This window comes from Prosopis cineraria, unplaced genomic scaffold (genome assembly GCF_029017545.1).
Source record: "Prosopis cineraria cultivar Desert tree isolate PC_DT_omini unplaced genomic scaffold, ASM2901754v1 PC1244, whole genome shotgun sequence".
NCBI lineage: Eukaryota > Viridiplantae > Streptophyta > Magnoliopsida > Fabales > Fabaceae > Prosopis > Prosopis cineraria.
Window position 1 is genome coordinate 1 of NW_026556569.1, and position 14,315 is coordinate 14,315.

Consider the following 14,315-nt stretch of genomic DNA (forward strand, 5'->3'; position numbering starts at 1 on the left):
ACATTTGATTTAATTTGTCAAAAAAAAAATTGAATCCAAGCAAATCTCAAATTTAAATCTTAAAATATGTAGTCATATTATATATAAATATTAAAGACATTTTTAAGGTATACTTGAATTTATGGTTGATAATTATAATCTCACAATGTAGATTTAAATTAGTTTGGGTTGGTGTTAGTGATGCTTCATGTTCTCAAGAATCAGGTGATAGAATAAAAAAAAAATCTGAATAAAGACATCTGAGTTTCGAATGAGAGAAATAGAATTTGAACGGCTCAGAAATGTGATTGAAGTCAATTTTGGTATAATTATTTCAGATATACTTACAAGTTAGTATCTGTTTTCTTCCCTGAAACTGCCAAGATCTCCTGGATATGGTGGGGAACATTGGCTTAGAAAGGGCAAGATACGAAGAGGGAATAGAACATGGGCCACATTATATCCAGTTATATTCTATGAAAATGAGTTTGGGGACATGCTCGGAACACCGTGTGAGATATTTATGTCAATAATCATCTTTTCAACAAAGGCTAAACACGGTGATCATGTGTATGTAGAAATGAGGAGTAGTGAAAGTGAGATCATGTTCAACAAGTCCTTGATGCTAATCCCAACTCATAATCACCCCTCCACTTGTAAGATAATGATCCCATCATACTTTTGATTAGGAACTCCTGAATTCACAAAATAAATAATTAATGAATATAATAATATTTGAATTTAAGTTTCTTTGTATAGTTAATTTTGTAATTACATTCTCTCTTTCTCTGATGCAACAACACTGCAAAAAGAATATTATAGACATATTATAGAAGAAATAGATATATGAATTAGGCAAGTCCTGCTGACATATGAGACGCTAAGTCCACACACACACACACACTTCTTCTTTTTTTTCAATTAAACTTTCTAGAACCTTTTTAGGGCAACAAGAATCAAGGTCCATTTAATTTTGATCAATTTCTTTTTGATTAATACTGTAAGAAAGTAATGGACCCAATTAGCAAAGGCTTGATTTCTTTACATGATGGTGATTTCTTTTTTATTTCTCTACTTGATGAAACTAGATTTGAATCACATGCAATGAATTTCATGTAGTGAATGAAAAGTTGAAAGATTTTGATTATTTATTCTATTGATAGTTGAGAATGGAAATGTATTTTAAAAGTGTCTTATCATTTGCAAAGCTAACAAACTTTTTTTTATACTCTTTAAAAATGTTTTTTTTTCCTACTTCTAGATAGAATCCACACTCTGTGTCCATTGTAAAGTTACAATTTTAAAATTTAAATTGTGAAGTAATTTTTTATTATAGAAAAAATATTTGTATACTTTGTAAATAATAAGGTTTTTTGTGTACTTTTCTCTTGTCAACAATTAAATAAAAAAGTCAACGGTCAGTTATTTTAATGATAACTCAATGTTAACACACTTATGTGCGTGTATCCTTTTCTTATGAAAAAAAGCTAGGTTAGGGATAAAAATTTTAAAAATTAGATAGAAATAAACCTGTCATGCTTTTAAAGGCTTCCATGGTTTTGTGGTGTTCTTCAATCAAAGAAAATCAGGGAATTTACTACCAAAGATCTATTCTCTTCAATGATCCAAACCACTTCTAGTTGATATTCAATTGATGACAGAGTACTTCTCAACTTATTGTGATTGTCCTTGAAGGAGCAGAACAAAAGAAAGTCGTCTCCATTATTGTGTCTGGAATTCTAAGAAGGCTTCAACCTTCACTCGGCTAAACGAAGCATGTGGTGGACCATGTTTTCCCTTCTAAGTATGATATATCTAATCTATAAAGAATCCCATTCAATCTTAAAAGCAAGATGCGTGCACTAAGAAGACCAAACTCGATCATACGAAGGCTTGATTGGGCTTGTCGTTAGACCATTTAGACAAAGACGATGACAGGATATGGCTTTCAAGACAAGAACAGACCTAAGAAAGACATGTTTATGAAACTGGATTTACAGAGCACGTTAATTCAGATCTTGCGTTAAGAGGTACCTTCTCGTTCGAACTCTTTTAAAAATTGTGTTTTTAATCAGAAGTTTTTTTTTTTTTTTCTCTTTTGGTTTCTTAGGAAAGGCTGTCAAATAAATAGAATTTAAAAAGAACGTGCTAGGCGATGCTGCGGAGAGAATTACCAAGATCTTGATGGTTCGGGAAAGAGCTGTTGCTTAGGAAGGGGAAAAAATTTGAACACAGTGACAGCTGTGGGATTTGAACCCACGCCCTTTCGGACCAGAGCCTAAATCTGGCGCCTTAGACCACTCGGCCAAACTGTCCTTAATTGAAATCAGAATATCTATCAAAATTTTTATATCCGTAACATACGGTTCCAGTGCTCACCAACCGATATGTTGACATCCTCTCAATAGTAATACTTGAAGAGAAATCTTTAGATTGATCAAGTAAGGCACCGCACTTTTCACATTTCGCGCTGTTTTACTTCGGAACGTGGAATGTCAAAAGTTGTTTGGGTATAATTTAATAAAATTAAATGTATTTTTTAAAAGTTTTTTTAGAATAAGCTAAATGTGAAGCTTTATTTTGTTACTTTCTGAGATAAGATAATATTTATCTATATATTTTTTATTCTTATTATATAATATCTAAAATTTTATGTTATTTTAAATTTTTTTACATTTTTAAATATTTATAATATATTATATTTGTAAAATAAAAATTAAAAATTATCATAAATTAATATCATTTTTTATCATTGTATATTTAAAAGTATATTTTAAAAGAATAAATTATCATTAATCCAAATAATTTTTAATTTATTAAACTAACTTTTAAAAAAATTATATCCAGACATAAATTTTAATATAATAATTGATTTTTATTAAACTAACTTTTACTAAATAAACTTTTAACAAACTAACTTTTGGTAAACTGAAAACTAAATACACACTAAGTCATATCATTTGTAACATATACAATTAAAATGCTCCAAGTACTTAAATTAAATTTTATTTAACATTATTTTAATTAATTTTATTTTTATAACAAAATGCATATTTAATTTTTTTTACTTATTCTCTTTCTACTATTAGTAATATCGGCATTAATTTATATTTAATGATATCTGAATGTTATATTTTTATTGTATAAATCACAAATGATGTGGTGTATCTAATTTACATAAGAATTTCTCATATTTAAATATATTTTTCAATAGTATGTTCTTATCAAACAGTTTTATTAGAAGTGTTCAAGAGACAGGATGGGACCGAAACACTTCTATCCTGTGTCTTGTTTCAAAAAATGATTGGGATTGAACTTTTGTTCTTTGTCCCATCCTGTTAAAAATTGGGATGGGATCGAGACAAAAGTTGGATGCCCTACCATCTTAATAAATTAGATAATATAAAAAAAAGATATAGATAATAGCATTTATTAAAATTTTAAATTATATAATTTATTAAATTTAAAATCAAAACAATACAAGTGCATAAATCATAATAATTTAAAGTTAATTATTGAATTACATCAATCAATACTATAAAATGTATAACACATTATGATACCAATTATAAGTGATCTCTATACTATAAGAGTAATAACAATAAGTAAGTCGGGTACAACATCAAATTATTATTTTTTTCTTCAATTGAAATATGTTAAGCTAGTTATTATTTTGAAAATAAATCAAGAAATACAAGATAAATAAATGTTATTAAATAATAATAGATATAAGCATAAATTATATTAATATATTTAATATATTATAAAAAAAGATATTACATGTACTGCTTATTTTGTATCATTAAAATTATCAATATAAAATAAATTTAATTTTAAATAAAACTTTCACATATTGAAATTATAATTAATATAAATATAAATTATATTAATATATTTAATATATATTTTTAAAATAAAAATAATAAAAAATAATATGTATGTATATATATAATATTTAAGACGGGACATCTCGAAGGCAATCTTGTGTTCGATCCCATCCTGATCAATTGAGACAGGTACAAATTGAACACTTTTATGCTATGTTTGGATACATATGAATTTGAATTTAAATTTGAGCTAAATTCATTGTTTGGATAATTAAAAATGTATACATTTGAATTTGATCAAAATTTAAATTCAAATTCTTCCTTAATTTCTTTATAATTTAAAATCCTTTTTAAATTTCTATTATTTCAAATCCTAAATCAAGCTCTTTTGTACTTTGACTCATATAAAGGCTTAATCAACTTGTTAACGGTATTTAGACTGAACTGCCAAAGTTTACAAAAACAAGCTGTCATCGTTGACAAGGATCAGATGGCTAACTTCTAACGGACCGAACCGACGGCCACCACCGGGATTGGATGGTCGATTCCACCAACACTAAACCAACAATGACGAGCAAGACCTAACCGATGACAAGAATCAAACGACAAGATCCACTTAGATTGGACTGACGACAGGGATCAAACATGTCGGTTTGGTCCCGATGAAAGTCGGCAATCCAATCCCCTTTGTCACCGTCGGTTCGATCCAAGTAAAAGTCAGTCATCCAGTCCCCATCATCGCTGACTGTCCAGTCCTGGTAGAAGTCAACCATCTGATCCTTATCATCACCATCAGTCTAGTCTCAATGAAAGTTGATCGTCCAATCTCAATCGTTGGCATTGGTCGGTCTCAATTGTCCTTGTTAGTTTGGTCCCAATGAAAGTCGGAGGTCTCATCCCGATCGTGATCAGTGCCACAATGCCAATTGATTTGTTTGTCTAATCGTTGGCCATTCAAATTATCTAGTTTGACCAATCTTTCAAATTTTTTTTAAATTCAAATGTAGAATTTAAAATTTAAAATTTTTTATATCATTCAAACAAGGATTTAGAATCTATAAATTTTAAATGTAAGATTTTAAATATAAAATTTTAAATTTAAATTTTTAACTTAAATTTACCCATACAAACACAATCTTAAATTTTATATTTTGTTATGAATGAAACATTTTGGTAGCAAACTCTCGAACCTGTTCCGTGCGGTTTGAACCATTGCAGCGACCCACGGAGACAAGATAGCAAGCATTGCTATGATCAAAACATTTATTAATCTAGATTGGTTGCGTGGGTCTCTATGCATGCATAAAGCCAAGGCAGTACACTTGTTTTCTGAGTTTAGTATAATTACGTAGATTTTTTGTTATCTATTTTAATCATATATATATATATATATGTATTATAGTCTGATTTTATTTCTTTTAACTGAAATACCTTATATTAACCTATATATATATATAAATATATGTGTTTGTGAAAATCTTTAAACGAAACTAGAGTGCAGCATAACATTTCATTTTAAGAGAAAGTTCCCCACATTTTGAGGTGATGATATCTGTAGTGTTCATAAAACTGATCTAAAATTCAGATAATTGATTTGTAATCTATGGTTTATATTTATTATAAATTTATAATACTACATTTCATAACAGAAGCGAAATAACCATTCTTTTGGGGCCACCACCTTCATTTTCCCATCTCTCTGTTTTTCTCCATCTCCTTTCTCTCTCTTTCTGATTCCACCTTCTCCCCCACGCCTACAAAGCAAAGGTACATATTTGGTTGGGTGGTTCAGCATGAAATGAACCTGGTAAGCAGGTGGCGACTCTGCTGGTGTAGTTACAGAATTCTACGTAAGTGTTTGAATTCTGCATCATATTCAAACTGAAGAGAACTGAGAATATAAGTTGTAAAGCAATTTTCTCTGGGGTTTAGAACTTGATGGTGGATTACTGGATTTGATGTTGCAGACGTGTTCAGAGAACGGAGCAGGACGAGAAAGAGACGAGATTGATTTTGAGTTCTTGGGGAACAGAACAGGGGGCCGTACTTGATTCAGACAAATGTGTATCAAAGTCGAATTGGTGGAACTACCACCACCTCATGTAAATTCCTCATCTACCACTTGTCTTGTTAGGACTTGAAGCATGAAAAACTTGGTTTGATGCGGAAAAATGTCTCATATCAAATATAATTGAGACGGAGGAGAAGTGTATAAATGGAAAAGACTCGTTAACTTAACACCTAATATTTTAGGTCAACATGTCATGCCATATCCATTTATGATTGTTGCAAATACTCTCAACGCTACCCAACTTCCCCAGAGGACTGTTCTCTTAGCCCATGGGATTGACAAGTAATCTTGTTGCTCGTGCTCAGTACGTAAATGTTTCATAAATACAAAGTGGGTTCATAATGAAAGCATTTATCGCTATTGTAACAACGGCAAGATTTTGCTTCTCCCTAGCACAAGAGACAAAAACGGTTTTATTATGATTGATTGTCCTGAATCAATATCCGATTCAGTTATGTGCAAAATCAATACCAGATCTTGCGGATACAATGGATCACTTGATGGCTATAAATACAGAACTCTGTTTTAAGAGCTGAAGAACAGGGGAATTCCAGGAAACCGACGATGGCTTCATCTGCAACATGGGGTTTGCTTTTCATGGCCCTGGTGTGGCATGGAAGCACAGGAACAGTAATTAAGCAAGGAAATGACGTGCCTTGCGTGGCGTGCAGCCAAGCGATGAGCACGATGGTGCCGTGTTTTGAGTTTCTGGAAGGTGGAGGTTCCGGCGAGCCGTCACCGAGGTGCTGCCTCGCTGGCATGCAACTGAGTGCCATGTGCAGTTCAGCTGAGACACGAAAGGCAGTGTGTTATTGTTTCAGAGACGCCAAGTTTCAGCCTCCAATCCTTGCCCAGAGGGTTGAACAGCTCCGTCAAGCTTGCGTCAAGGACCTTCCTCCCATCCCCGCCGATCCCTCCCAGGACTGTTCCTACTAAGGTCATTTAATTTAATCAAAGCAGTTCTGATTTTCTGTATTATTTGGGTTTGAAAAATGGACTTTCGTAACTTCGTTATTTGCAGGTTTCTAGGATGGTGAGAATTGAGAAGGATCAAGTGAAGCAGAAACATACTGAAACTGAAGGAGGGTTTTTAGGACTTAACAATAGTGAATCCTCATCGGCAATCTGCCAGTCTTTCTCGGTATCTTCTGTGTATGTATGTATGGATTCGACATAAATAAAAATGTCCAATAATCAATTATCTTTTCTCCTTGACCAGCGTCCAATAATCTTTTCGGCATGCTCAGTGATCAAGTTTTTGATGAATTCACACATAGATCGTTCACCAACCAACCAAATGCAAATACAAATATTACTCTTTAAATATTTGGTATTCCTAACAAGATATAGATGTCAAATTACACATGTTTTCTAAGTTTAGTATAGGTATAAATTTTCTTATCTATTTCTCTAATATATTTAAATATAATTTATTTTTAAAAAAATGGTAAAAAATTTACTTCAAACTTAAACTAGAGACTCGTGTAGCAAAATATTTTATTTCAAGAGCTTTTGTCTATTATGAAAAGTATTGATCATCTGTATGAATTTTATGAAAAATTCAGATATAATTTACTTGATCTTGCTGAAAAAATAGTGTTATGGTATAATAGTTCATGAAAGAGATGAAAAACCTATCTCATAGGAGCGCTTTTTCTTAAAACAAATGCATTTCGCATCATTTTTTGCCGAAGAGATAAACAGTGTATACATCAATTTTTCATGTTGATATAATACTACCCAAAAAACTTATCAGGTTCCATAGCTAATCGCCATCCCCACCACCATTTCATTCCAAAGAACACACTCCCACGTATCATCGACATTTCCTTGTATTGAAGCCTAACTCTTTTGGCTCCCACATTGCCTTGGATATATATAGTTAACGCAGCATAAACAACGACCAGACGTCAGCACACGGATATCTTTCCAGATCCAGTAACCTTACCTGCTTTCTCAATTTATAATCAAACCACACTTTCCGGCTCGATTGAACGGGTATCAGATCAACACACAGCCAGCCAAGATGGATTAATAGAAAACATTTTATTATAAACCCGTATTAGCGGGGGACACTAGACATTTAAGAGTACGGAAATATAAACAAACTGATAGAAAACATCACACAAATTTATTTGAGGGGCCAACAAAGGACCCCGACACTTCAATTTCTTCAGAACACATAAACCACCACACAACAGAAAGGGACCAACAAAGGCAAAATCCGGCCAATGACGCTCAGTTTCCACCACGAAGGCGAAGCACGAGGTGAAGGGTGGACTCCTTCTGGATGTTGTAATCGGCAAGGGTCCTTCCGTCTTCGAGCTGCTTCCCAGCAAAGATAAGCCTCTGCTGGTCTGGTGGGATCCCCTCCTTGTCCTGAATCTTGGCCTTGACGTTGTCAATGGTGTCCGAACTCTCCACCTCCAAAGTGATGGTCTTGCCGGTCAAGGTCTTGACGAAAATCTGCATGCCTCCTCTGAGACGAAGGACAAGGTGGAGGGTCGATTCCTTCTGAATGTTGTAGTCTGCAAGTGTACGTCCGTCTTCCAGCTGCTTTCCAGCAAATATCAACCTCTGCTGGTCTGGGGGAATACCCTCCTTGTCTTGAATCTTAGCCTTAACGTTGTCGATGGTGTCTGAGCTCTCAACCTCGAGAGTGATGGTCTTCCCAGTCAGGGTTTTCACGAAAATCTGCATGCCACCACGGAGACGCAAGACAAGGTGGAGGGTAGACTCCTTCTGGATATTATAGTCGGCCAAGGTGCGGCCATCCTCGAGCTGCTTACCAGCGAAGATGAGTCTCTGCTGGTCTGGTGGGATACCCTCCTTGTCTTGGATTTTCGCCTTCACGTTGTCAATGGTGTCTGAGCTCTCCACCTCCAAGGTTATGGTCTTCCCTGTGAGGGTCTTGACGAAGATTTGCATGCCACCACGAAGACGGAGGACAAGGTGGAGGGTAGACTCCTTTTGAATGTTGTAATCGGCTAGGGTACGACCATCCTCAAGCTGCTTTCCGGCGAAGATCAGCCTCTGCTGGTCTGGGGGTATGCCCTCCTTATCTTGGATCTTGGCCTTGACATTATCAATGGTGTCGGAGCTCTCGACCTCAAGAGTGATGGTCTTGCCAGTGAGAGTCTTAACAAAGATTTGCATACCACCACGGAGACGGAGGACGAGGTGGAGGGTGGATTCCTTTTGGATGTTGTAGTCGGCAAGGGTCCGGCCGTCCTCAAGCTGCTTCCCGGCGAAGATCAGCCTCTGCTGGTCTGGGGGGATGCCCTCCTTGTCTTGGATCTTGGCCTTAACATTATCGATGGTGTCGGAGCTCTCGACCTCAAGAGTGATGGTCTTGCCGGTGAGAGTCTTTACAAAGATTTGCATCCCACCACGGAGACGGAGGACGAGGTGGAGGGTGGATTCCTTTTGGATGTTGTAGTCAGCAAGGGTACGACCGTCCTCGAGCTGCTTCCCCGCGAAGATCAGCCTCTGCTGGTCTGGGGGGATGCCCTCCTTGTCTTGGATCTTGGCCTTGACATTGTCGATGGTGTCAGAGCTCTCGACTTCGAGAGTGATGGTCTTGCCGGTGAGGGTCTTGACGAAGATTTGCATCTACATTATACAAAAACACAGATTAAACAGTGATAGCAAAATTCCAACAAGGCAAACAAGATTATGAATTGATCTAGATAAATCACTCGAAATCTTTCTTTTTTCAATGGGGGGAAACAAAAAATAAATCCGCAAGAGGTTATTAGCTTCAGGAACAGATCTGAATGTCTTTTTCAGCGGATAAAATATTTGAAGTCGGTCAGAGACAATCACAAAAGAACTCAAACAAGAAGCCGCCTCACGATGCGGTATCCAAAGCTACTTATGATTAATCAATCGAGGACTTTCAAATCGAAACAATAAACACAGATACCCAGCCTTTAGATCTGCGCGTCTTTTTCACGAATAAAACATGTGAACAAAAACAAAGGTTATCGGGAAATCCCTAAAAGTTCTTTTGGCATCAATCTGCTTACGCCGAAAGAACTCCTCGGTAAATCCGAATCAACCTTGATTCGGCTCATTAAAATATCTTTATATAAAAAGGAAAACAAACCATATCTAAACGATTCTTTGCAGATCCATAAGTAGGTCAAATAATTTGGAACAAAAAAAAAGGCAAAACGATACAGATCCAACACAAGCTGAACAAATACAAGATCATCCCTAACAGGCACAGGAATGTGAGGAAAAGAATCTAAATTAAATAGCCTATCATCAAGAACAAGAAAGGAAAACAAAGAAAGAAGGGAAAACGAAGAATACCTTGACAGAGTCTTGGAAGGCTTTTTTGGTAGAAGAAGCGTAGATGAAATTGAAATGCGAAAGAAGAAGGGGCAGGAGGCTCCTTTTATAACAAAAAGAGGTGAACGGCTTCGTTACGGCAACGTCGAAGCGTGACCATTGGGCCAATCATTTCCTAACGCGTGTCCCATGACGTGTCACAAGTGGCTACAGAGGCGGCAACGTTCGGAATATATTCATTGCATTCTCCGTCGGGTTACCGTGGTAACGACGTTATCTTTAGGAGGACAGAGGCTATTCTTTATCATTGGGGCCCACAGGCGAGTGATATTTTACGGCAAATGGGCATTTTTTGGCCCACGCTCCATTATTGGATGGCCCAGTGGTGGTTGTGTGAATGAACTCTTGATTTGTTGGTCGCTCCCCGGGCTTTTCTGACTTATGAATTAAAAAATTAAAATTTAATAATACATACACGGGTGAATTTAGGAGTACTGATTCTACTAACTACTGAGAAATAGTAGGATTTAAATATATGTAGATATATTGATTTCAGCAATATTAGTTCATAAAAATATTGTTAAGATCATTAATCGGATGTTCATTGTGAGGTGGACTCCTCATTCGCGCGTGAGATGATCATGTGGACAGGAATAAGTCATAAAAATAAATCTAACAATCAGCGAGATTGTGTGGATTTTCTTTCCTTCCTTTTTTTTTAAAAAAAATCTTTTCTTTTTCTCTCCAACGACCCCTACATTGGATGGGAGATGATTACGTGGATAGGAACAAGTCACAATAATAAATCTAATTATTTGTCAGGTTCTGCTTCGTGCATGAACGGTTTCCAAATAATAATGGTGATAATACAAGATTCATTCAAGTTTTAATGATCTAGATACATAAAATCATTTTGCCCCCTCCTCAAACAAACTTTAATACAAATAACATTGGGGCTTGAAAGACCAAAACAATTAGCAAAAAATGTCAGGATATGGATTCTTTCCTCTTGCTTCTCATCCTCTTCCATTTTTTTCCCTTGCTAGCCATTACATTAAGATTTAAACTATTCAAATTTAATCTCTTATACAATTATTATTAAAATATTAAATTAATAAAAATATAAATAATAAAATTCAAATGACTAAAATTTAAAAACAACATTAAAAATGCAGTAAAAGTAAAATAAAGTAAAATATTTTGAAAAAGATCAAATCTGAATTATTTAAAATCTTGATTTGATGGTTTGAAATTGAGAAAAGGAGGGGAAGAGAATGGAAAGAAAGAGTAGAGAATCCTCTCCCAAAATAGAGTACCAAACGATAGGAAAGAAGATTCTCTCATCTTCCTTTCAATCCTCTTTCCCTCCTTTTTTTTTTTTAATTTCTAATCATTAGATTAAGATTTGATCTCTTTTACAATATTTTATTTTATTTTATTTTATTTTATTTTACTTTACTTTTATTGTACTTTTAATTTTTTTATTAAATTTTAGCAGTTTAAATTTTATTATTTATTTTTTTATAATTTAATATTTTAATAATAGTTTTATAGGAAATCAAATTGGAAAAATCTAAACCTTGATCTAATGGCTATAAAGGGCAAAGAAGGGAAGAGAGAATCCGTGTCCCAAATGACAGTGAACCTCCAAATAAAGGGGGAAAATTAAAATTCATTTTATTGTTCTAATTAATTATTAATTATAATTATTTTATAAGTTATAACTCCACAAAAATACATTGGTCATTGGGATACATAATTCAGTAAAACAGAGGCTACTCCTATTCAAGATCTTCAATTTAGACATTGTTAATTCAACCAACTCAAATTTAGATTATTAACAATATCAAATAATATAGTTTTAAATTATTTTGTTAGTGTAAGTCAATAACTCAATTCAATGCTATTCATGACCAAAAAGATGCCTAGACATTCAATAAGTTTAGATTAAATTAATAAAAAAGTAAACCAGTAACAGAATCGAGAAACTCATTAGGAAAAGTATCAACTAATACCGAACTTAAAATATTATAATCACGGAACCCCCCACCCCAACTCTAATCCACCCTTTTGTACTCCTTCCTTTTAAAAAAAAAAAATTGTAAGAGGAATTGTCATATATGTCTCTTTTTTTTATAATCAAAATTATAAATTTTAAAAAATATTTATCACATGTTTCAAATTATCTCTCATAAAGCTTGTGCTTATCTCCACAAAATAAATTTATTTCATTAATTATAAGGATAACTTAATTTAATATTTTTAAATTTTAAGTATAATTATTACATTTAACTAATTTTTTTAAACTATGTGAATTATTTTTTTTTTATTTGAAAATGGAGTAATACGTTGAAGCATTGTGTTGTGCTATGGGTCAGGTATCAGTTGAAATTTCTGTCATCATTCTTTTTTTTTTTTTTAAACCCGTTGTCAATAACTTGTCTGGGTGGTGTAGTTGGTTATCACGCTAGTCTCACACACTAGAGGTCCCCGGTTCGAACCCGGGCTCAGACAAGATTATTTGTTCGTTTTAGTTCACAGCTTTCCTTCTTTGGGCACGTACTTGAGGCAACGTTACCTTTTTGGCCAGTTGTCAACGTAACTTAATTAATATTTATTGAACCAACTTGTGGGGTTTGGTTATCTCACGCTTTGCTCATCTAGCGTGATTCTGGTGGGTGACACTCTTGTAGTCAACGTTGGTGGCTTACTTCAGGTGTACGTTTTCTTTTCTAAAGTGTCCGTTCATATTGTAGATAATTAGTGTAATCCAATTTAACCTTCCAACGTCATTTTGTTGATGGGATGTATCCTTGTCTAACTCTAAGAACAATTAAGTTATGAGAGAATGACAGTTAAGGTTTAAGAGAATCAATTAATTTAAAGTTAAATCCGTTTCAATTTTAGAGTTGATCTTTTAATAATAATAAGTTTAATAGTTATAAATATTTATAAGTTTGATTCCAAATGTTACAATTTAATTGTGATACATTTGTAACTTATTTTTTAAATTTTAACATGAAATATAAATATTCAATTTTAATGTTAAAAAATATTAACTCTATTATTTATTCTTTATTATTATTTCTTTATCAACAAAATAAATAGATCCTCCATTTATCCGTTACCTATTATTCATTCTTCAACCTTTTCAAAATTTTAAAAACAAATTGAAATACATCATAACAAAATTGTAACATTGACAGCTAAACTTGTAAACCTTTGAAGCTATTAAACTTATTACCACTAAACGACCAAGAGACTTTGTTGGTATTCTAAAATTGATTAGGATTTAATTTAAATTAATTGATCCCCTTAGAACTTACTCTCCTAGAAAAATTTAATTATATGACTTATAAAAAGAACTCAACAAAACTTCTCTATTTGCCCTATATATACAACTAAAGAGGGTATTGTTTTTTCTTTTCATCCTTAGTGTCAATTACTAATACACTTTATGATGAGTGAAAGATAACTTTGCATAAGAATTTAAGTTAACAAATACAGGGGATAAAATGAAAAAAAAAGTATATGCAGTAAGTTATTTATATTTTGAACTAAAATTAGCTAATGAAAAATGTTTATATTTTGGACCGCCATTCTTCCATAAGCTATCTAAATATACACTACTTTAGAAAAATAAAATTTAGTGAGAGACAATGCCATTTTTCCTCACAAAATTGCATTTTAGTAAGGGATTTCTCCCCTCGTTAAATTCATAACTAAAAATCGGCTCGTTAAAATTAGCAAAAAATCATATTTTCCTCACTGATTAGCAAGGAATTTATTGACGAATTTAGTCCTTCACTAATTTTTAGCGAAGGCCATATCCCTCTCACTAATCGTTCATTAATGCTATTCAAAATTCAATAATTTTAACGAGTAATTAGTCTCTCACTAAATATATCTATATTTAAAAATAATAATACCACATTACCTACCATAAGTGCATCAACTTGTAACATATTGCTAATAATTTTGTACCTCATCAACCGCCATATCACCTACTATCTCGTGTTCCATCACCCACCATGCGTGTGACAACTCATGACACGCCATCATCTACCTCACACCATGTCACTTGCTTCTTACTATATCACATCTTTATTATGTTTATGTTAAGACTAAAACTTGAACCCTTG

The 14,315-nt window shown here is 33.5% G+C and overlaps 2 protein-coding genes and 2 non-coding genes across 4 annotated transcripts; 2 read left to right on the forward strand and 2 right to left on the reverse strand.

The window, feature by feature from the left end:
- Positions 1 to 2,214: 2,214 nt before the first annotated feature.
- On the reverse strand, positions 2,215 to 2,294 carry TRNAL-UAG (transfer RNA leucine (anticodon UAG)). The gene has a single exon. It is a non-coding gene; the product is annotated as a tRNA-Leu (tRNA).
- Positions 2,295 to 6,379: 4,085 nt separating this feature from the next.
- Positions 6,380 to 7,056, forward strand: LOC129299650 (non-specific lipid-transfer protein 8-like). The gene is made up of 2 exons (XM_054938114.1): positions 6,380 to 6,814; positions 6,899 to 7,056. Exon 1 carries the CDS (start codon positions 6,442 to 6,444, stop codon positions 6,811 to 6,813), a length of 372 nt encoding a protein of 123 aa, XP_054794089.1. The 5' UTR covers positions 6,380 to 6,441; the 3' UTR covers position 6,814; positions 6,899 to 7,056.
- Positions 7,057 to 7,904: 848 nt separating this feature from the next.
- LOC129299648 (polyubiquitin-like) lies at positions 7,905 to 10,335 on the reverse strand. The gene is made up of 2 exons (XM_054938113.1): positions 10,195 to 10,335; positions 7,905 to 9,489 (listed from the first exon to the last, which is right to left on the reverse strand). Exon 2 carries the CDS (start codon positions 9,487 to 9,489, stop codon positions 8,116 to 8,118), a length of 1,374 nt encoding a protein of 457 aa, XP_054794088.1. The 5' UTR covers positions 10,195 to 10,335; the 3' UTR covers positions 7,905 to 8,115.
- Positions 10,336 to 12,613: 2,278 nt separating this feature from the next.
- TRNAV-CAC (transfer RNA valine (anticodon CAC)) lies at positions 12,614 to 12,687 on the forward strand. The gene has a single exon. It is a non-coding gene; the product is annotated as a tRNA-Val (tRNA).
- Positions 12,688 to 14,315: the final 1,628 nt, after the last annotated feature.

Excerpts from the sequence above, each read along its gene's own strand:
- LOC129299648 (XM_054938113.1), bottom strand. The coding sequence starts at position 9,489 with ATGCAAATCTTCGTCAAGACCCTCACCGGCAAGACCATCACTCTCGAA.
- LOC129299650 (XM_054938114.1), top strand. The coding sequence starts at position 6,442 with ATGGCTTCATCTGCAACATGGGGTTTGCTTTTCATGGCCCTGGTGTGG.